The 23,100-nt window shown below is 48.9% G+C and overlaps 1 protein-coding gene across 2 annotated transcripts in view; it reads right to left on the bottom strand.

Moving 5' to 3' along the window:
- Positions 1-2,103: 2,103 nt before the first annotated feature.
- The window catches only part of RBM22 (RNA binding motif protein 22), a 27,309-nt gene continuing 6,312 nt past the window's right edge, over positions 2,104-23,100 (bottom strand). For both annotated transcript variants that reach the window (XM_088471779.1, XM_088471780.1), the window contains exons 3-11: positions 10,648-10,677; positions 9,611-9,743; positions 9,280-9,380; positions 8,442-8,614; positions 8,105-8,305; positions 7,576-7,740; positions 6,905-6,993; positions 3,578-3,700; positions 2,104-2,865 (exon numbers count right to left, since the gene is read on the bottom strand). In XM_088471779.1, the coding sequence (XP_088327905.1) occupies positions 2,738-2,865; positions 3,578-3,700; positions 6,905-6,993; positions 7,576-7,740; positions 8,105-8,305; positions 8,442-8,614; positions 9,280-9,380; positions 9,611-9,743; positions 10,648-10,677 (1,143 nt within the window). In that variant the 3' untranslated portion in view covers positions 2,104-2,737. The remainder of the gene's footprint in view (positions 2,866-3,577; positions 3,701-6,904; positions 6,994-7,575; positions 7,741-8,104; positions 8,306-8,441; positions 8,615-9,279; positions 9,381-9,610; positions 9,744-10,647; positions 10,678-23,100) is intronic.

Raw genomic sequence — 23,100 nt, 5'->3', positions numbered from 1 at the left:
CATCGCTCTGGCAACCCAGCAAATGGCCATAGCCGGCCGTGCTGCCCCCCCTGCAAGGGAATAAGCGGACTTCAGGCAGATTTCTACCTTGCGGTCCGTAGCATCCTTAAGGGAGGACATGGATGGCATCGGCAATGTGGCACTACGGACAAGACGGGTCACGTGAGAATCCACCTGTGGAGGGGATTCCCACTTAGCAAAATAATTATCCGCGAACGGATAAGCCACCGCCAGGCGTCTCTGCGGCTGGTATCTTTTGCCAGGTTGTTTCCACGCCTCCTCTAAATGGTCCACCAACTGACCCGAAAGAGGAAAGACTGTGGCATCGCCCTTCACATCTTTGAAAAAGGCATACTTAGATTTAGCCGCTGGGGGAACTTCGTCCTCAATCACCAAGGCTGTGCGGACCGCCCGAATAAGTCCAGGAATATATACTTTGGACTTAGCATCAGCGTCCTTAGTATGGAGAGGTTCCTGATCGTAAGGATCAAGAATCTCCCCATCATCAGACGTCCCTTCGTCATCCTCATAAGGAGCGGACAGAGACGCCACCGGCCTTTTATGAGGCCGCATCACAGACTCCCCTTGCAACACATCCGACAAGTGCTGTACAGAACTCGTCAGGGAGTTAACCCACGCTGGCTCCTGAGAACCCGGGAGCGGGGAAATAGGGAGACTGTGGGGTACCACCAATTGTCGTGGGAACCCCTGCATGGGTGACGACACCACAGACTGCTGGGACAAACCCCTCGGAGTAAACGCGGGCTGCGGAGCTAACTGGCCCACTAAAGCTGTTAACGCCTGAGCGAAACAAGCCCAGGGCGGCTCCTGTACCGGTGCTGTAACCATAATAGGCTGCGCCATGGACAAACACTGCCGGCAAAGGCCCTCCGCGCTACCCTCCCCGTCCGCTAACGGTACTTTGCACGTGGTACACTGTAGCCGGAGGGGAAAATCACTTTCAGACATGATGGCACCACGTATGTGACCTCTCTCACCAATTAAGTATTAAATAGGCGAGAGACCACCCTGCAGCACCGCACCGCAAGGGCTTTAGCAGAAAGAACAGGGACAGTAATAAAGCTGACAGTTTAGAGAAGAAAAGTTACAGGCAGCGCTAGCAGTCACATACAATGCAGAGAAATAACAATTCCTGCACTAACAGCGCTGATCACTCAACTACACAGACACAGGGCCTGGTAGGACACAGCGCTGCATACACAGACCTGACCACAGCGGAGGAGAGGTATGCGGGGGGACCCAGACCACGATGCTTCCGTCCAGCGCTTCCAGCAGCGTTCACCATGCGTTCTGGAGAAGATGGCCGCCGAGGAGCAGAGAGGAGGCTGGCCTGGGGGAGGAGCGCTGCCACAGGACCAGTCGGCAGCATGCAGAGAGGGCTGTGTGCAGCGGGGGAGGCGCCGGCTGTGAGACAGGGAAGGCGCGCTCCCCTGGCATGCATTTAACCCCTGGGACGCCGCAGCGCTACCGCTCTGCTGCGGTCCGCTGTCCCAGGGGGTAGTGGAAGCGCAGGTTGGTCGCCTGGCTCCACGCTGCAGCCAGTCCCCAGGGAGCCCCCTGCCTGGGGACTTAGGACCATGTGATCAGCGGGGACCCACCGCGGGACCCCGCTGCTTACCTCTGTCCCCCTTGAATCCGGCCATGGTCCGGAGCATCTGGGGTCACCGCTAGCTGTGACCCCAGACGCCCACCAGCATCCGCGGATCAGTACCGGCGTTCTGGTACCGGCGGGGTGTAGGGAAGACAGCATGGACGTCAGGACTGTCTGTCCATGCTGTTCATCCAGATGTGCAGCCACAGCTGCATGAAGAATAAGCTTCAGGGGCTCTTCTAGCCCCCACTCCAACAGGTGCACCCGACTCCGGCCGGGCACCAAACTAAACTGAGGTGCCTTGGCCCGGGGGCGGGGTATAGGAGGGGGACCTAGTGCATCCTGGGAGGCTGAAAGCTTAACTCTTTGGTGCCCTGCGACTGACGTCACACCTATACCCCAAGGTATCCTGTGGATACCCTATGGACCCTGAAGTAGAAATTATACCATCCCAATATTAGAAACCGCAGAGAAGGGCAGAGCATAATACATTTAAGGGAGAATATCAATACACAATTTTTAATGTTGTGTACAACTGAAGATAGATGAATGTTACAAAATCTTGCCCTAGAAGACCTCTAACAACTACTGCGTTCCAAACAAATTAAATATTCCATTCCAAACCCATGCGCACTTACCAGACTTTCTGCAAAACAGAAACACTGATGGGAAGGTTAGGAACACATCAAATTAGCAGACTAAATAAAAAGGTTTGTCAAAAAATAGTTACAATTAGCTAATGACAAACATTTAAATTATGTTCTACTAGAAAGATGGTCCTCTAAGTTTCAGTTATTATTTTCTAGACAGTGAACATGACTATTTATGGATATTTCTTTACCAATAATGTACAAATACCATCAATCGTTTAATAATTTCTTAAAAAAATAAAATAAAAAATGACAAATAAACTTGTAAGAACTCTCCAAAGAAATTCTTGATTTTTTCAGTTTCCTCTTCTCCAAATGTCAAGACAAACATTTTTAAAATGACATCCACTGTAGAAGTTACTATTCAGTTTCTATAAAGGGAAAGGACCAGGTCTCTGTGCTCACAATTGCACGATCCTTAAAGCATTATAACTGATCTCTTCATCCAATTTCACTGTGGTGAAAGTCCTTAGGGTTAGGCACTGCTAGGCTTCCCTGCATGTGCTCCCATCCGTTGGGGATCTTGAGAAGGGTAGTGGATATGACCAGGGGCACGAAGAAATGGTGGTGGTGCCATAGGTGGGAACATGTGTGGGCCAAATCCTGCAACAACAAGGCAGATATGATCAATATTTGTATGTGCACACAATTTGTTTAAAATGAAAACTTCATTACACATCACAAGTTATACTACATGCTACTGTTAAATGAAAGTTGTTTTGAAATTTGTAGACCATATTCAAATAAAACCCCAAAGTGACCAGACACAGTAAAGCTACGCATTTGCTGGTTAAAATTAACCTTTTTGGTAGCGATATTTTTGAGTATTAACAAAAAAATATTAATAAGACTCTCTGTACCCATGATTTTCAAGTCATGCACCCCTAGAAAAAAAATGCCCTTAAATGTGTTACTCTATTTCTTGTATTTATTTTCATACCGAATATTTATAGTTTTGTTAAGTTTAAACTTGAAGTTATATAAGGAAAGTAGGTTTTTCCCATTACAAGAAAATAAAACTGATAGGGCTTAAAAAGGAAATAAGCCTACATTTACTACAAAGAGATCACTAAATATTTCTAGTTTGCCTCATTAAAAAAATGTATTTTAAATCTCACTTCTGTTCTTTGGCCTGTCTATCTTCTGTATGATTGCTTTCAATGTTTCATGGCTGTTCATTTTTATTCCTTGTACTGTAGTGTTTCAAAGTTTTTTTTTTCTTTCTTAAACAATTCTTTTGAGCTACCTTTTTTACCATTTGTGGTATTAGAGCCTATTGGACTATAAAAGGTGATCAATGAGGAGTTAAAACTACCTGGAGGTGGTCCAGTTAGTCCAGGTGGAGGCAATGCAATATTAACCAATGTAGATGATCCACTTGGGGGAAGGTTAAAATAGTTTGCTGTGGATTCCTCTTCTGTGGGGGGAGGTGGCAAAGCTGCAAATAAAAGCAACAACAACACTTTAATATTTACTGTCTCAACCCAAACAGCACTTTTAAAATCAAGTCAACAGGAAATCTTTGCTTTTCATAGAAAATCAGCTCAGCAAATTTGTTGTTGTACCTAGAAAATGAGCCAATCATGAACATGACTCTCCCTCTACACCACACTGGCAGATATACTGGGCGTTCAATTGATCAACCGAAATATTGTGTGCGCGTCAGCCAGTGCGTACCAGCGATAAGTCTGAACAATGTCGTTCACAGATATATCGCGTTGGCTGTGCAGCACAGGCAATATTTCTGCTCATCGTGCTGTGTGTATTGCTGCAGAGGCCGCGAGGAGGGGGGCGCAACACATTGCCAACGTGACCTGCGGCCAGTTGATGGTTCTTCAGTGTGTATGAACAACCATTATCTGCAGATATATCAGATTAGTCGATCTGCAGATGTATTCTCCATTAAACTAGTTGGCTGGCTGGCATGAAAATCTGCTAATGAATGGGAGCAAAAGGCAATCGACCATTTGCTAATAAACACAGGAAGGCAGGCAAAAAACAGTTGTTCTGACAAATTGATAAACTCCAGTTATTGTCTGAATGTCCTTTACCCATTGTTTGCATTCGCTCCCATACATTACCAGATTTTCATTCCAACCAGTTGGATGGTTGACAAGATAATCATTTAGGTGTATGACCAGCTTAAGCAGCTGTGGGGGCAGGAATGGAGGAGCTGATGATGGAGAGTACGTAGCTGTGCAGGGGGAAACTGTTAGCAAGTGGTCAGAGAGGAACAAGAACGCTAAAGTAAAAGGAGATTTATGCTCTTACCTGTTAAATTATTTTCTTTAAATCCATAGGGAACACAGGGATAACACTGGGTATAAGCTGGTGAGCTGGAGTCTGGGCACCAAACGGTAAAGTTTTCTTTTCCAGCAGCCCAGGTTCCCTTCTCTACTATACCCCACCCCTCCAGTTAAGTTAACAAGCCCAGGGCAAGAAGCGAGAGGAAGAAGAAGGAAGACCAGCGCACACTGTTCAAAATACACAGTGGAAGTGAAAAAGGGAAACCGGGAACAGTATTTTCCCTATGGATTCAAAGAAAAGGAGTTAACAGGTAAGAAGATAAATCTCCTTTTCTTCAGCCATAGGGAACACAGGGATAACACTGGGACGTTCCAAAGCTGTCCCCCTAAGGGAGAGGATGCTCCTGAGTTGCGCAGAGAATCCTTTGCCCAAAGGTCGCATCCACGGAGGCAAAGGAATATAATTTGCCGAATGTATGGGCAGAAGACCACATGGCTGCTTACAAAGCGGCTTGGTAGAGGTGACAAGTGGAGTTGCCAAAGAAGTTACCACTGACCGGGTGGAATGAACCGTCACCACGGCAGGGGGGGTCTGCCACAGAATAAGCTTGGCGGATAGTCAAATGGAGCCATCTGGCCAAAGTCTACTTAGTAGCCGTCCAGCCCCGCTTGTGAAAGTCATAGAGTAACAACACAAAGAGAATCCGTCTTGCAGAAATCCCTTGTCCTGTCTACATAAATCCGTAGGGCCCTCACGGTATCCAAGGAGGCCTCCTCCGGCAAATAATCTGGTACTTGGGAAGACAGGACCACGATCTCCTGGTTGATGTGAAATCTGGAAACTACCTTAGAGATTAGCCCAATCGTGTCTGTAGAACAGCACAATCCAAATGAAAAATAAGCAAAGTTGAGCAACAGGATAAGGTGCTCAAGTCAGAGACTCTACGGGCTGATGCGATGAGGAGGAATACAGTTTTACACATAAGCAGATGTCTAATGTGTCCAAAGGCTCAAAGGGGGGATGACCTGAGAGCCTGAAGAACCAAAGATAACGTTCCATGGAGCCATTGGATGAACAAACTGAGGCTGCACCTCGAGAACACACTGCAAAAAAAGTCTGTACTTCTGGCAACATCACAGTTTGTCACTTGAATAAAACAGAAAGGGCTGAAACCTGTACTTTTAAATGAGGAAAGGTGGAGACCCAAATCCAGACCGGTCTCCTAAGCACTTACAAATACATGCACACAAAACATTCAATGCAAAAGACCAATAGGCAAATAGTGCTCAACAATCCAACCCCAACAGGGGAGGAAGGAGCAAAATGTATAACCTGACTAGCTACAGTGAGTTATACAGGGAGCCTGGAGCCTGTGTTTCTCTCTACTGAGGTGCTAAGGCAGGCAATATATTAAAAGGTCTGCTCTGCGTCTCATGAAGGTAGGAGAAAGGAGGAGAATACCCAGCGGTGGCATGCCGGCAGGAGGGAACGCGAAGGGTCTAATAGGGAAAGCCTACCTCCCCTGTCCGGCCTGGACCCCAGGGTAATGGCTGCTACACTGTATAGAGCCCTGTTACCATAAGAATCACCCTGGTGGTCTAATGGGAGTGCTGAGACATCCTGGGCCCCCACTGCTAGCACCGCCGGTGGTCTCCCTCGCCGGCAGTGACAGCCAAGATGTGTGCGACTCCCTATAAGCAGGTAGCCGCCTTACCTGTCCTTGATGCATCAGGCTACGGCTCCCATACTGTGTGCTGGAGCCTGGCCGAGGTCACTGACCCAGTCGCCAGTGCTGCGGCCGCCACCAATCATTGGAGCGACAGTGAGGTCACCTCCAGTGCTGACTCACTGCCTGCTCAAGTAAATGTAAACTAAAAGTTAAAATAAAAACCGCTTAAAAGAAGCCTTTGTAAAAACAGTGCCCTTCTCCATGAGGCACCAAACTGAAAATGGATGTCTGTGGCTGGGGTATAGGGAGCCTGGGCTGCTGGGAAAGAAAATATAACCGTTTGGTGCCCAGACTGAAGCTCACCAGCCTATACTAAGTATAATCCCTGTGTTCCCAATCGCTGAAGAAGGAAATAATTGTTTTTACAATGTGGGAGGCTTTTGGAAAACTTGCAAGCAAAGACTAATGGGTGAGGGTGTCAATACAATGTAACTCCTGATGGGGATATGTGCAAAACATGCCCAACAATAAGAAGCAATTTAAAATATACCTATCAAAAAATAGGGAGCATGGGCACAATGATTGCTGCGACATGTACCTTGTAATAATACTGGGTGGTAACTTATGCTAATGCTCAGCAGAAACCATTCACAAATTCCTTGTCACATTAGTTAGCAAGACAATATAAAAAAAAAAGCTGTGGGGTGTTTTTAAACAGAGACATACCTCCTGGTAGACCCGGAACAGGTTCCAGTTTCAATCCAGACTCAATAATGCCTTCTCGCTCTCTTTCCTTCCCTCGGGCTGCCTGAGACCTGGATCAAACATAACACAGAATTTGGCATCAAAAAAGAAACTGGTACTGCTGTCCCTCCTTTACAATGACATGCAACCGGTAGCTGAAAATATCAACCAATAGCCAATACTTGTTAACAGAAGTAGCTTCTATTGACAGCATGGCAAAAAGCAGCAGTGCTTAACAAATATATATTAGACAACTAACAGCACTGACTGGCACATTAGGCCCATTGCAGGGGGTGGAATTTTAGTTTGTCATGTTGCTGCTACCAATGCTGAAATCTTAGTTTATTATAGATAATCGGTAGTTGCAGGACAAACCAGGAAACACACATGGGGATTCATCATAATACTCTACCAGACCATATTAATGATTGCGTTTATGCTTAGAAGTGTGTACATATTTGTCAAAATAGGTTTTTAAAAATCAATAAAAGTGTAAATTTTTTAGGCATTGGGCCCCAAATTCAGACTCTCTACTCTTTTTTGCAACTGTACCTGACTAGTAAAGTAGAATCCCGCAAATGACTAGTCACATGTTCATAAACTTCTAACACCAACCAGATTAAATCTGACGTTACAACTTCTTGAACACTCACCTTCCCCACTTGACATTAAGTCGTCGACCGTTAACAATGAGCTTATTAAATGATTTCTCTGCTGCTGTCTCCGCTGCTTGTCTTGTGGCAAACTGAATAAATGCGCACTGCTGTCTCTGAACTACTGTGATTGTTCGGATTTCGCCAAACTGGTAAAAGTGACTCCTGTAGGTAAAGGAAAGTGAAGAGAGCTTAGTATATTATCTGTAGTAGATTTACAAGGAAATGATGCGTGAGCATGTCAGCAAGCATATAAAAACTAGAGATGTGCGGGTTCGGTTTTATTCGGTTCTTATCGCAAGTTCGGATTTCTCTTATTGGCTATCCAAAACACGTGACAGCCGGATGGGCACACATGATGCCGTTTTTGAGATCCGACCATATCTGAGTAAATCCGAGTAAAACCGAACCGCACATCTCTAATAAAAACTTTAGAGTACAGAATGCAAATAGATGGACTTTGGACTCTGAACTAATCAAACTAATGAGTGAAAAGCAGTACTAACAAAAATAACCCCTCCTCATATACCTTAGCTCCGATTCACTGATGGTATCACCCAATCCTCCAACATATAGTGTGGTAATACTCTTGTCTTCTGGAGGATCCAGGCGAGGCATCGTAGAGGCCCGTTTCAAAAGTTTGTCTGCTACTGGATCGTTGATACCATAATAACGGTCTTTGATATTCTGATCTGCAAGTGGATCATCTGGATCTGTGGGCTTTTCGTGTCTAGGAAATTAGAAGATAAGGTTAGAGAGAGGGGCAGTGATAAGCCCATACTTAAAGGATGACAGCTTCAGTTTCCTACAATTTTCATGAGCGACACCTTTAAAAATAAGTTAAAAGGGAATGTTATGTTTTTCACCTGTATGGACATTCTTCTCCTCTTTTACACTCTCCTTTCACCCAAAAAGAACAGATGTGGGGACGGTTACGTTTGTAGTAAGGAGTGGTACGGGCCAGTTTTAAAAGCATGTCACTGCTAGATGTAGCTTTTCCCAGAGCGCCAGCTGGCCTAGATCCATCAGAGTTTGAAATCTGTAAAAAAAGAAAAAACAAAAACAAAACAAACAACACCCACCCAAGTTAGTCAGTAGCGATTAAGACAAATACAAATCAACTTTTTATTTTTTTATGTATGGAGCAATGTACATACTGTCGTAAATTATTATATAAAGACTATTTATAAAGGATTTTTTTTTTTATAAAATTATATACAAACAGTTTCTGCAAAAATTTATGAATTGTTGCTATGTGCAAACAGCCTACTACAGGAGATTTCAGAGTTTGGCCCCACTGGTTTACACCATAATCAGATGGCGTAAACTGCTTTATGACTTCCAAACCTTTACCTGTAACTTCCAGCCAGCTCTGGATACTGACACTGTGCACATGCGCAGTGTCAGATTCCCACGGAGTAGTCTTTCACAAATGTGAAAGACTCTTCCAACGCAGCGGGGATCTAACTCGCAGGGAGAGTACCACTGTTCCTGCAAGTTACACTAAGTACAAAGCGGAGATATTTTAATGAAAAATGAAAATATCCATCGCAATGCAGACAGTTAATAAAAACGGCAGTGCCGCAGTTATTAATACATACGCCCCTAAGTGTGTAAGAGTATTTAATCCAGATTCCTCTCTCGTAAACTAGTTTTCACTATATCCTATTTCTATAAGCTTTACACTGGCTTCTAGACACTTACCTCTCGCTCCATATTCTGAGTGTAGTACTCTTTATTTACGTCAGATCTAGGCATGTCATCCTTGAAGGAAATCCCTGTATCTCGCACTTGAATGGGAAGACCTAAATAAGAGTAGACATTAATTTTGTGTTATTGTATACAGTACTTTACAATAGCATACCAATACAGCATTCCACTTATAAAACAGTCTATACAGACTAATTTCTGTTTTATGAGGAACAGAGCAAGAAATGATGCACATACAAGTCCTTCATTTAATTTGATCCAGCAAACGAGATTATTATAATTTTTTTTAATCAAGCACTACAACCTTACACAAAATGTGACCCACCATACTCTAAGTCTAGGAGACAGGTCTGACAGACGTTTTTCAACTTGCTACATGTCTGGCACACTTCTGTCTTCTTAAAGCGCATTCGTACCCCTGGGCACCAACGAAATACTGTAAATGGGCGTGCACAAATCTGAAAGACATCAGGGAAAATATTGAGCTAATGCTTCAGTCAACTAGAACAGTGGCTATTATTTGTATTAGATAATGGCTAAACAGATAATATCTTTAAAAACATACCTGTAGCTACTTCTATCCAGTACAATTATCAATGCAGTCATCAGGAAAAAAAATGATTTTTTACTTTGCTTTACACTAACTTAGTGGTCGATTCAATTGTTGGCCGGGAAATTAGCTTCTGGGCTAAGCGCTTGGGATCTATTGAACTAATTCCAGGCACTTTTTTGCGCTTGAATGCACAAGATTAGCTGCGTTAAACAGCTTTGCGTGTACTAAGTGCCGGGTATGCTGCAGTTACGTGTGCGGCATTCGCGACCAGTTTCAAAGCCCTACTTTATGCAGATTTCTGCGCTCACCTCAGTAGGGTGTGAGCAGAAATCTAAGATAAGTGCAACCTCTGGGCTGGTCGCGCAAAAACAATGAAATAGCTCCCGGTCACTATAGACTGGGCCTAAATTCCCAGAAACAATTGAATTGACCCCTGTAAGGCCTTGCAAATGCCCTTCCATAATGTAGATATATTTTTCAGGCAGAGTTGTTTCACTGGCACACAAGACAAACCACCACTCTGGATTACATTACAGAGAGTTCTGGCAAGAAAACATATGAAGAAACCATAAAGAGAAGCCAACTGAGTACAATCCAATAAATGAAAGACAACTGAAGGTGTACGTCATCATTAATACGTTTTCATAGCTCTTCATTGCTGTAACAGATCTTAGACCTGCAACCATGCCATGCAAGTCTAGCTATGGTGGATTCCTTTACTAAAAAGGTAGGAAAACAAAAAGCGATGATGTTAAGAAATTGCTGAAAGCATTAAGTGTTAAATAAAACCATTAGTAACTTAATATTACCTTGCATTCCTTTCCATATTTTTCTTTGGTCTGAAAGAAAATACACATTTACTCGTACTGCAGTCATAAAACCAAACTGAAGACATAACTAGATACACCAAATGCGACAGCACTAAAGTGCAAAGATCAAAATAAAAGGCTAGGATTAGAAATGGCTCAGTAATTCGCAATCTTTTGCTCACACACTTCTCAAACAGCTTCCATTAGCTCAGTCCCAGGCAAAGAACAAACTAAAGCGGCCCATACATGGTGCGATAAAGCAGCCAATCAGACGGATTGGTACGATTTGGCTGCTATATCGCACCGTATATGGGCATGATGCGCGCACCAGTGGGGTCGTACATCGCACCCACTGATCTTACTGCAGGTTCAGCCGATCAGGGGATGCAATGTGAAATCCCATGCAGCGCAATGCGGGTGGAGGAGGAGGTAGCCGGCATATCGGACGGTCAGCCACCCGATCGCACCATGTGTGGGGACCGCCCGATATGTCGGACGTCGGAACCCCCGTCGCGTTGCACGGTGCCTATCACACCGTGTATGGGCCGCTTTAGACTACCATTTAGGAAGCAATTCAAATCCATGGGGGTTTTCAACTCCAGTCCTCAAGTATCGCCAACATGTCATGTTTTGTGGATTTCTTTAATCAAGCACTGCTGAGTTCAGCTATTTTGCTGGGTCAGTAATTATTTCATCGGTTTTCACAGAAAGAATTCCTGAAAACATGACCTGTTGGTAAAACTTTAGGATTGAGGTTGACAACCACTGCTTTAGAGGAAGTGCATGCTTTGAGGGCTACATTCTGCCATGTATATTTATAGCTACATAAAATGCACTTTTATAATAATTGTTAAGGCATCACACAGTTTGTCTTATAATATAGATATTTAACACATCTTGTACGTTAGCATATCTACCCAGAATTCTGTAACAGGTAGTATATGCATAATATAAACATGCATGTTACATACAGAGGTGTTCTCAAACAACTTTACGTTTTGTGCCATATTGTGCGAGAAGCCTGGCATGACTTGGACGCTCTTCCAACAAACAGCAATCCCCGTGCTTGCATACTTTTTCCTAATGGTTGCCTCTTAGTACATTATAAGCCAATTTGTACTGTATGTGACTAGGTATTAAGGATTAGTATTTGTGTCACAAAGGGATTGATATCAAGTCAGAGATTAAATATAACAATGTGTGACGCGAGGTATAGGGCGGAGCACCCACGTCAGACTTGTGTTTTTCCTTACTACCCAGACTTTGTCCTGAATTTTGTGCCCTAATTCACTAAACATAAACTAAGTACTTATGATTACTATTTTTGTCATAGAGGAAATTGTATAAAGTCACAGATCAAAATGTATATTTGAAGAAAAAGTTGTGTGGCGGAGATAAGTCACAAAGTCCATGGCAATTTAATGATAGGTGGATGTGGACAACAAGAGATATGGTAAGAACTTACCTTTGTTATCTCTGTTTCTACGAAGTCCATAGGGTCCACAGGGTGACCTTGGGGTATAGCTGGATCCTGGATCCTCGGGCACCACGCAGTTAAAGCTTTTAGCTGCTCCCAGGATGCACTTGAGTCCAACCTCCCCTATACCCCGTCCCCGAGCCACAGGCACCTCAGTTGGTTAGCAGCCCAGGCCGGAGGAGGAGACGAAACAGAGAGAAGGAAGACTGGAACACACAAGAACCATACTCACAGAAATGGGAGACGGAAAACCGGCGACCAGTCACAGAGCCCATATGAAGCCAGGTGCGTCAGGGCGGGTGCCCTGTGGACCCTATGGACTTCGTAGAAACAGAGATAACAAAGGTAAGTTCTTACCATATCTCCTGTTTTCTACTTCAGGGTCCATAGGGGTCCACAGGGTGACCTTGGGGATGTCCCAAAGCAGTCCAACTAAGGGCGGGGACGCTCCTGTGCTGATAGGAGAACCCGGCGCCCAAAGGATGCATCCTGAGAGGCAAAGGTGTCAAACGCATAGAACCTCAAAAAGGTCTGAATGGAAGACCAGGTGGCCGCCTTACAGAGCTGAACAGCAGAGGCGCCACGGCTAGCAGCCCAAGAAGGGCCCACAGACCGAGTGGAATGAGCCTTAACAGAGGCTGGAACAGGTAAACCCTCCTGCATATAAGGCTCAATAATAACAGAACGAAGCCAACGGGCTAGAGTCTGTTTGTTGGCAGGCCAACCCCTCTTGTGAAAACCAAAGAGGATAAACAAAGAATCCGACTTCCTCACAGAACTAGTCCGGTCCACATAAACCTGGAGTGCATGGACAACGTCTAATGAAGTCTCCCCAGCCGAAAGATCAGGCGACTGAAAGGCTGGTACAACAATTTCCTGATTAATGTGGAACCTGGAAACCACCTTAGGCAGGAAATCAGGACGAGTGCGAAGCACCGCTCTGTCCTGATTAAAAATCAGAAAAGGGGGACGACAAGAAAGCGCCCCCAAATCTGAAACCCTCCTGGAAGAAGCAATTGCCAAGAGGAAAACAGTTTTAAAAGTTAGCCACTTGAGCTCCACTGACTCCAAGGGCTCAAAAGGCGGACCCTGTAAAGCCCGAAGAACCACTGCCAAATCCCACGGGGCCACAGGTGGCACAAAGGGATGCTGGATTCTCAAAACACCCTGGAAAAAGGTGTGTACGTCCGGCATAGCAGCGATCCTGCGCCGGAACCACACCGACAGAGCAGACACGTGCACCTTCAGCGAAGAAAGACATAATCCTAAATCCAAACCCGACTGAAGGAAAGCCAGAATACGCGAAACCCGGAACACCTGGGGATCATAGTTTCTGGCCTCGCACCACTGAAAGTAAGTGTGCCACACTCTGTGATAGATCCTCGCGGAAGCAGGCTTGCGCGCCCTCAGCATGGTGGTAATAACGGAGCTAGAAAAGCCCCGAGACCTCAGGACGGCTGTCTCAAGAGCCACGCCGTCAAAGATAGTCGACCCAGATCCAGGTGAAGACAGGGCCCCTGAGACAACAGGTCCCGCCGTTGAGGTAGGAGGTACGGAGCGTCGATGGACAGGCTCCGCAGATCGGAGTACAACAGCCTTCTGGGCCACCAGGATCAGTGTGCCTCCGTCCTGTTTGAACTTGCGCAGGACCCGAGGCAGCAGAGATATCGGAGGGAACAATTAAGCCAGTTGAAACAGCCATTTCACCGACAGCGCGTCTATCAGACTTGCGCCTGCGTCCCTTGTCCTTGACCCGTACACAGGCAGCTTGTGATGGTGACGGGACGCCATCAGGTCCAGCTCTGGCAGCCCCCACTTGTCCATGAGTAGTTGGAATACCTCTGGATGAAGCGACCATTCCCCGGGATGCACGTCGTAACGGCTGAGGAAGTCTGCCTCCCAATTGAGGACTCCTGGGATGAAAACTGCCGAGAGAGCTGGAAGATAGCGCTCCGCCCAAGCCAGGACGCGGGACACCTCCGACATCGCAGCTCGACTGCGAGTCCCTCCCTAGTGATTGATGTACGCCACCGTGGTGGCGTTGTCTGACTGCACCTGAACGGCCCTTCCATGAAGAGCGGTGCCGGACGACTGCAGGGCTCTGTATACTGCCCGCAGTTCCAGGATGTTGATGGGAAGAATCGCTTCCTCCGTCGACCAACGACCCTGAAGTGACAAGGAGCCTGTCACCGCCCCCCAACCCCGGAGACTGGCATCTGTCGTGAGCAGAACCCATTCTGGGATCCAAAAGGGGTGCCCCTCTAGGAGATGAGCCGTCTGCAGTCACCAGGCTAGGGACAGACGCACCTCCGAGGACAACACCAGCATCTGAGAGCGGATCCTGTGTGGCAATCCGTTCCATTCCGAAAGAATCAGCCCCTGCAGGGGCCTGGAATGGAACTGGGCAAACTCCACCATGTCGAATGCCGACACCATGGACCCCAAACTCTCTTCGCTGAGTGCACCGACACTCTGCCACTGCTCAGACAACTGTGAATCCGCAGCTGTAAGGAGGAGACCTTCTCTGGAGTCAGAAAAATCCGTTGCTGACGAGAGTCCAGCAGGGCCCCCAAATGAACCATCCACTGTGATGGGATGAGGGAGGACTTCTTCCAGTTGATCAACCAGCCGTGCGCCTGTAGACAAGCGACCGTCAGGTGGAGATGCTGGATCAGTACCTCCGGGGAGCTTGCCAGCAAGAGGTCATCTAGATACGGTAGCAACCGCATTCCCTGGCTCCGAAGGTGAGCCGCCATGACCACCATCACCTTGGTAAATACTCTTGGTGCCGTGGAGAGACCAAAAGGTAGAGCCCTGAATTGGTAGTGGTTGTGGAGAATAGCAAACCGCAGAAACCGTTGGTGCGATGTTGCTATAGGCACATGGAGGTAGGCGTCCTGGATATCCAGGGAGACCATATAGTCCCCCGGTTCCATCGCCAGAATGATGGAACGCAAAGTTTCCATCCTGAATTTGGGAACCCTGAGAAACCTGTTCAGGGACTTCAAATTGAGGATGGGGCGATGAGAGCCATTGGGTTTCTGCACCAGAAACAGCGTAGAGTAATACCCCATCCCACGTTGAGACTGTGGTACGGGTATAATGACCCCCGCCGTCAGCAAGGCCTCTATGGCTTCCTGAACCTGCAAGGCCTTGGTTTTGTCCTGAGAAGGACTTGTGCAAAAAAACTGGCCAGGCGGCGTGTGCCGAAAAGACAGGGCGTACCCCTGGGAGACCACTTCTCGCACCCAGGCATCCGTGGTGGTATTGTGCCAGCACTGGGCGAATTGAAGAAGTCGGCCTCCCACTCTGGGGTCCCCCAGAGGGAGGCCCGTCCCATCACGCAGAAGGCTTATCTTCTTGCTTGGAAGAAGGGCGCCTAGCACTCCAGGCTTGCTTCTTTGGCTATGAGGCGGTCTTGGGTGCGGACTGCCTCGGGAAGGACTGACCCTTTGCCTTGCCCTGAACCTGAAAGGAACGAAAGGCCGAGCTCCGGACCTTAGCAGGTGTAGTAGCTGAAGGGAGGAAGGCTGACTTGGATTTTGCCAGGGTATCTACTATTTTGTCCAGGTCCGGACCAAATAGTAATTCTCCATTAAAAGGTAAGGCCTCCAAGCCTTTCTTTGAATCCGCGTCTGCTCTCCAAGACCGCAACCACAAGGATCTGCGAGCAGACACTGCTGCCGCCGAAACCCTAGAGGTCAACAGGCTAGCATCCAACGATGCTTCTCCAATGTAGGAGGCGGCATCTCTCATCTGTCCTAACAACGCCCTCTGGACGTCCGGGGCTTCATCCGTAAACGTGTCCTCCAAGACGTTGGCCCACCCCTCAATGGCCTTGGCCACCCAGGAGATGGCCATGGACGGCCGGGCTACAGCCCGAGAGAGAATAAATAGACTTTAGACAAGTCTCCACCTTCCTGTCCGTAGGATCCTTCAGCGAGGATATAGACGGCAATGGCAAAGTAGCACTCCTGATGAGGCGTGTTACATGGGAATCGACTGCAGGCGGAGTTTCCCATTTCTTACAATGCGCTTCCGGGAATGGATAATTGGACGCCAAGCGTTTCTGTGGCAGGAAACGCTTACTGGGTGTCTGCCAGGCCACCGCCATGTGATCAGTCAACTGATCAGACAAGGGGAACGCTGCAGAAGTAACCTTAGCTTTTTTAAAACTAGGATACCTCGACTTGGGAGCGGGTGCCTCATCCTCAATCAGAAGAATGGCCCGCACCGGCTTAACCAGAGCCCGCACATTGATGGAAGACTTAGTGTCTACCTCCTGGACTGAGGCATCTGAGGCTGAGTCATCATGCACCTCACCATCATCCGAGGACCCCTCAGAATCCGAAAGATGCGCAGCCTGCGCCATGACTGAGCGTTTAGACGCCCTGGAGGGCACGTCACTGCGCAACATCGACTGAAAAGCCGAAGATGCTGCCGCCAAATCTTGGACAGTGTGGGAAAGCGCATCCACCCAGGGTGGAGGAGCTGCCACAGGAGCCTGAAACGGCACCACAGCCTGCTGTGCCACAGGGGTGGACTGAATATACATTGGCAACCCCGCATAGGGACCAACAGGCTGAGACCCCGGGGGAGTCTGCAATAATTGTGGGACACCCGGGGAATGGCAGGCTGGGGCAACGCCCTAGTAGGGGCGGCAGTCGGGACCGACAGACGGTCCGCGATGGACACCAGCACCTGGGAAAACATCGCCCATGGTGGCTCCTGCGACATGGGAGGTTTAGACATACAAGGGAGCGCCTGGCACCGTCCGCACAGGCCGTCCTGTGACAAATCCTCCCTATCCACTCCTGCAGAACAGCGCCTGCAGGAGAACAATACCGGAGCCCCGGAGTGCTCAATCTCCTCCTCAGACATGACTTAAGAAGAAAACGTGCGCACTCACCAGTGTGCTGAACAACAGCCCACAATATGGTACTGTGTAGCACACAACTGTATGTGACGGACCTCACAAATACGTGATTTATATAGGTGAGGTCTGTAGAAACACCCTTCCCCCACACACCTGTAGGGCTTGTAGGAGAAGGAAAGGGATAGGTATAGGCTGACAGTAAGTAGAAAAAAGACACAGACAGGCAGCACTAGCAAAAGTCACATACCATGCAGGAAGATATACTCACTGCACCTTTCCACTACAATCAACCTCCCAGATTCAGTGTCTGGGAGGGCTATAGTGCTGTGTACGCTGTCCTTGTCGGGGGAGAGGTACACAGGGGGACCGGTCCGCGTGCTCCCTGAAGATCTGCGCTGCCACTTGAAGAAAATGGCCGCTGGAGACCTCAGAGGAGGAGTGGCCCGAGTCGCTGCAGCTCAGCGACGCAAGACTACGAGCTGAAAGGCGCGCTGAGCTGAGGGGAGGAGCCGCTAGACAGGGAAGGCTTCCTCCCCTGGCTAGCATATTTAACCCCCGGGTTGCCGGCATCCCGCTTGCCGCTTAATTTACCCTGGTGGTCTAGTGGTCTGGCGGGGTATGCAGACCGGGGGCATGGGACTGCATTTAAAAGGAACCCGCGCACCGCCGCTAATCAGCGGTGCGCGGCTTACCTTGATCTCCCCGGCATCTTCCGGCAGCAATCCCGGGGGAAACCAGAGTCCGGCTAGTACAGACTCTGGCTTCCCCGCCACGATCCCCGGTTCAGTGCTGGCGTCGCGGCGCCAGCAGGGAGAAGGAGCGGCAGCGTGGGCGTCTGTACAGACAGCCCATCGCTGCTGCTCTAGAGAAAAAAATATGAGATATGGTAAGAACTTACCCTTGTTATCTCTATTTCTACGAAGTCCATAGGGTTCCACAGGATACCTTGGGGTATAGGTGATGACGTCAGTCTTCAGGCACCACAGAGTTAAAGTTTTCAGCCTCCCAGGATGCATCTGGGTCCCTCTCCTATACCCCGCCCCCGGGCCAAGGCATCTCAGTTACGTCACAAGCCATAGGCCGGAGGAGGAGAAGAAAGAGAGAGAAGAAAAAAATCTGGACACTCACAAGAATCACATTCTCACCATAGGGAGACGGAAAAAACGGTGACCAGAATAAAGCCCATCTGCAGTACAGGTGCGACAGGGCGGGAGTCCTGTGGAACCCTATGGACTTCGTAGAAATAGAGATAACAAGGGTAAGTTCCTACCATATCTCATATTTTCTACTTCAGGGTCCATAGGGTATCCACAGGATACCTTGGGGATGTCCCAAAGCAGTATCCTTTAAGGGTGGGGACGCTCCTGTGCTGAGAGGAGAATCCGCCGCCCGAAGGAAGCATCCTGAGAGGCAAAGATGTCAAAAGTGTAATACCTCACAAAGGTATTGACAGAAGACTACGTAGCAGCCTTGCAGATCTGAACTGCACAGGCACCACGTCTAGCTGCAAACGAAGGACCCACAGACCTAGTGGAATGAGCCCTCACCAAGGAGGGAACTGGAAGACCTTCATGAAGATAAGCTTCTGAAATTGCCATACGAATCCAGCCTGCCAAAGTCTACTTTGAAGCAGGCCAACCCTTTTCACGGAAGCCATAGAGGACAAACAAGGCGTCCGACTTCCTAAAAGAAGAAGTGCGATCAACATAAATTCTCAATGCCCGCACAACATCCCAAGTGGCGTCACCCACTGAAAGTCCAGGTGAATTGAAAGCCGGCACAACAATTTCTTCATTGATGTGAAAACTGGATACCACTTCGGGAAGGAATCCCGGACGAGTGCGAAGCACCGCCCTATTCCTATGAAAATTCAGAAAAGGGGGTCTACAAGAGAGAACCCCTAAATCCGACATCCGTCTGGCCGAGGCAATGGCCAGAAGGAATATGGTTTCAACTGTAAGCCATTTAAAGTCCACTGAGTCCAGTGGTTCAAACGGCGGTCCCTAGAGAACTCTCAGGACCACAGCCCAATTCCAAGGCGCCACCGGTGGAACAAAAGGTGGCTGAATGCGAAGAACACCTCGCATAAAGGTGTGCACATCAGAGAGCGCAGCAATCCTACGATGAAACCAGACTGACAGGGCAGACACCTGCACTTTCAGAGAAGCCAGGCGAAGCCCATGATCCAGTCCAGCCTGTAGGAAAGCCAACACCCTAGACAGGCGGAACTCCCTAAGGGAATAACCTCTAGGTCTACATCACCGGAAGAAAGTATGCCACACACGATGGTAGATTCTTGCCGAGGAAGGTTTACAAGCTCTTAGTATGGTTTGCACCACGGAGCTAGAAAAACCCTCTGGACCTTAGCATGACCGTTTCAACAGCCACACCGAGTCAGGTCCGGGTGAAGACAAGGACCCTATGACAGCAGATTCGGTCGTAATGGTAACCTCAGAGGAACGTCTACTGACAGACTCTGGAGGTCGGAGAACCAGTGCCGTCTGGGCCACTCGGAAGCTATCAACAGTAGCGTACCTCCTTCTTGATTTGAATTTCCGTAATACCCGCGGAAGAAGGGAAAACGGAGGGAAAAGGTAGGCAAACTGGAACATCTACTAGACGGACAGGGCATACACCAGAGACGCCTTTTCGTCTCATGTTCGAGACCCGTACACCGGCAACTTGTTGTTGTGCCGGGACGCCATGAGGTCTATCTCTGGAAGACCCCACTTGTCCACCAGACTCCGAAAGACGTCCTGGTATAAAGACCACTCTCCCGGTTCCTCCTTGCTGGTTTAAATAGGCCACCGTGGTGGCGTTGTCCGACGGGACCTGCACAGGGTGACCCTGGAGAACCGGCTGTGCCCGCTGGAGAGCTCTTGACACCGCATGGAGCTCCAGAATGTTTATAGGAAGCTCCGCTACCGCCCGAGTCCACCTGCCCTGAAACAAGTGTGGACCCGTGACAGCTCCCCAGCACCGGAGACTGGCGTCTGCAAACACCAGGTTAGAGACAGGCGAACATCCGGAGTGAGCCCCAACGTCTGGGACTTGAGACACTGAGGCAATCCATTCCATCTGGACCGGATCAATAGCAGCAGAGGTTTGGAGTGAAATTGGGCGTACTCCACCATGTCGAATACCGACACCATTGAGCCCAATAATCTCTTTGCCAAGTGTGTCGACACTCGACGACACTGCAGACAACTGCGCACCCTCAACTACAAAGCAAGGATCTTTTCCTCCGTCACAAAGATCCACTGCTGCCTGGAGTCCAATAAGGCCCCGAGGTGCAGGATCCTCTGAGACGGGGTGAGAGTGGACCTCTGCCAGTTTGTCAACCAGCCGTGACGTTGCAGTACCGCAATCGTCAGATCCAGATGGTGTAAAAGAAACTCTGGAGACCCCGCTATCAACAGGAGGTCATCCAGATAAGGCAACAGTCGGACTCCCTGCGTCCGCAGGAGAGCCGCCATGACCGCCATGACCTTGGTGAATACCCGTGGAGCAGTAACCAGGCCAAAAGGCAGTGCCCGGAACTGGAAATGTTCGTTGCAGATTGCCAATCTGAGGAACTGCTGATGGCGCAAAAAAATAGGGACATGCAGGTAAGCGTCCTGGATGTCCAATGACACCATGTAGTCCCCAGAATAATGGACCGCAGGGTCTCCATCCGAAACAGAGGCACCCTCAAGGACTTGCTGAGGGCCTTTAGGTTTAGTATTGAACGGTAAGACCCATTGGGTTTCTGCACCAAAAATAGAATGGAATAGAAACCCAGGCCCCTCTGGGAAATTGGAACATGCACTGCGACCAGCACCGGGCGAACTGAAGCAGGCGCCCCCCACTTTGGGGTCCCCCAAAAGGAGGCCTGGACCGTCAGGCCGCAGGTTTGTTATCTGACCTAGGAGCCGGACATCTGGTACTCCAGACCTGATTCTTGGGCTTGGACAATTTCTTGGCCCCAGCCTGCCATGGACAGGACTGTACTTTAGGCCTACCTTGGGCCCTGTGAGGCCAAAAGGACGACCCACCAGCACTAGAAAGAATCGTAGCAGACAGAAGACATGCAGATTTTGCTGCTGCCAACGTAACTACAATTTTGTCCAGATCTGGACCAAATAGTACCTGTCCAGACCTTCTAATCCCTTTTTGGAATCCGCGTCCGCTTTCCAAGAACGCAACCATAAGGTGCGACGAGCAGCCACGGCTGCAGAGGAGATCCTAGAGGTGAGTATACAAATATCTAAGGCCGCTTCATTAATGTAAGTGGCCGAGTCTCGGAGATTGCCCACCAACTCGGTCTGTTCAGCCGAACAGTCAGAGTCCAAAGACGCCTCCAAATTATCCGCCCAGCGCTCCATAGCTCTGGCTACCCAACACACGGCCAGAGCCGGTCTGGATGCTTCCCTGCAAGGGAATAAACGGCTTTGAGGCAGATCTCCACCTTGCGGTCAGTGACATCCTTCAAGGATGACATCGAAGGCATAGGCAATGTGGCACTTTTGACTAGGCGTGTGACATGTGAATCCACTTGCGTAGGGGATTCCCGCTTAGAAAAATAATTGACCGCAAACGGATAAGCCACGGCTAAGCGTCTCTGGGGCTGAACCGTTTACCTGGATTTTTCCACGCCTCCTCTAAATGATCCACTAATTGATCAGAAAGAGGGAACACCGTAGCCTCACCCTTAATATCCTTAAAAAGGCATATATGAATGTGGCCACCAAAGGATCAATATCCTCAATAACTAAAGCCGAGCGGACCGCTCGAATAAGACCAGGGATATACACCTTGGACTTAGCGTCCGGCTCTTTGGTACGGAGAGGTTCTTGGTCAGATAGATCCAGAATCTCCCCATGATCTGACGTCTCATCGTCATCCCCATAAGGAGCAGATAAAGACGCCACCGGCCGTTATGAGGCCGCAACACAGACTCCCCCTGTAAAACATCGGACAAATGCTGAACCGATGTAGTTAAGAGTATTAACCCACGCAGGCTCCGGAGAAACCTGGGAAGGGACAGGGAGACTGTGGGGTACCATCAATTGTCTCGGGAACTCCCGCATGGGTGACGACACCACTGACTGCTGGGACAAACCCGTCTGGGTAAACGCAGGTGGCGGAGCTAGCTGGCCCACAAGGGTTGTAAGCGCCTTAGCGAAACAAGCCCAGGGAGGTTCCTGTACCGGGACCATAATCGGCCGTGACAGTGCCAGGCACTGGGGGCATAACCCCTCCGCGTTACCCTCTCCCTCCGCTATTGGTACCTTACATTTAGTACACATGAGCTGGAGAGGAAAATCAGTCTCAGACATGATGGTAAGTATGTGACACTCACACCTATACGTATTGGTATAGTGTGAATAACACCCTGCACACCGCGCACCGCAAGGGCTTTGAGCAGAGCAAGATCAGGGACAGTAATAAAGATGACAGTAGAAAGTGAAAGTACAGACAGCAGGCTAGCAGTTCAGTCACATACAATGCAGAAGAAACAAATCCCTGCACTATTAGCGCTGATTCTCAACTACTCAGACCCTCAGGCTGGTAGGACTCAGCGCTGCATACACTGACCTGTGACAAACAGAGGAGAGGTATGCTGGGGGACCCAGACCGCAATGCCACCGCTCACAGGCTTCCAGCAGTGTTCACCATGCTTTAAAGATGGCCACCGAGGAGCAGAAGATGAAGGAGGCCGGCCTGGGGAGGACAGCTGACACACTGTGGCCAATCAGGCAGAGCAGAGAGGCTGTGTGCAGCAGGGGAGGCGCCGGCTGTGAGACAGGGAAAGCGCGCTCCCCTGGCATGCATTTAACCCCTGGGACGCCGCAGCGCATGCCGCTCAGCAGCGGCCCGCTGTCCCAGGGGGTAGTGGAAGCGCAGGTTGGTCGCCTGGCTCCACGCTGCAGCCAGTCCCCAGGGAGCCCCCTGCCTGGGGACTCAGGACCATGTGACCAGCAGGGACCCACCGCGGGACCCCGCAGCTTACCTGCATCCCCTTGGATCCGGCCATGGTCCAAAACATCTGGGGACACCGCTAGCCGTGACCCCAGATGTCTACCAGCATCCCCGGATCAGTACCGGCGTTCTGGTACCG

This window comes from Taudactylus pleione, unplaced genomic scaffold, assembly GCF_031769625.1.
Source record: "Taudactylus pleione unplaced genomic scaffold, aTauple2 ptg000116l, whole genome shotgun sequence".
Classification (NCBI taxonomy): Eukaryota; Metazoa; Chordata; class Amphibia; order Anura; family Myobatrachidae; genus Taudactylus; species Taudactylus pleione.
The sequence above is the reverse complement of the archived record's forward strand: the minus strand, read 5'-3'. Positions and strand labels throughout refer to the sequence as shown.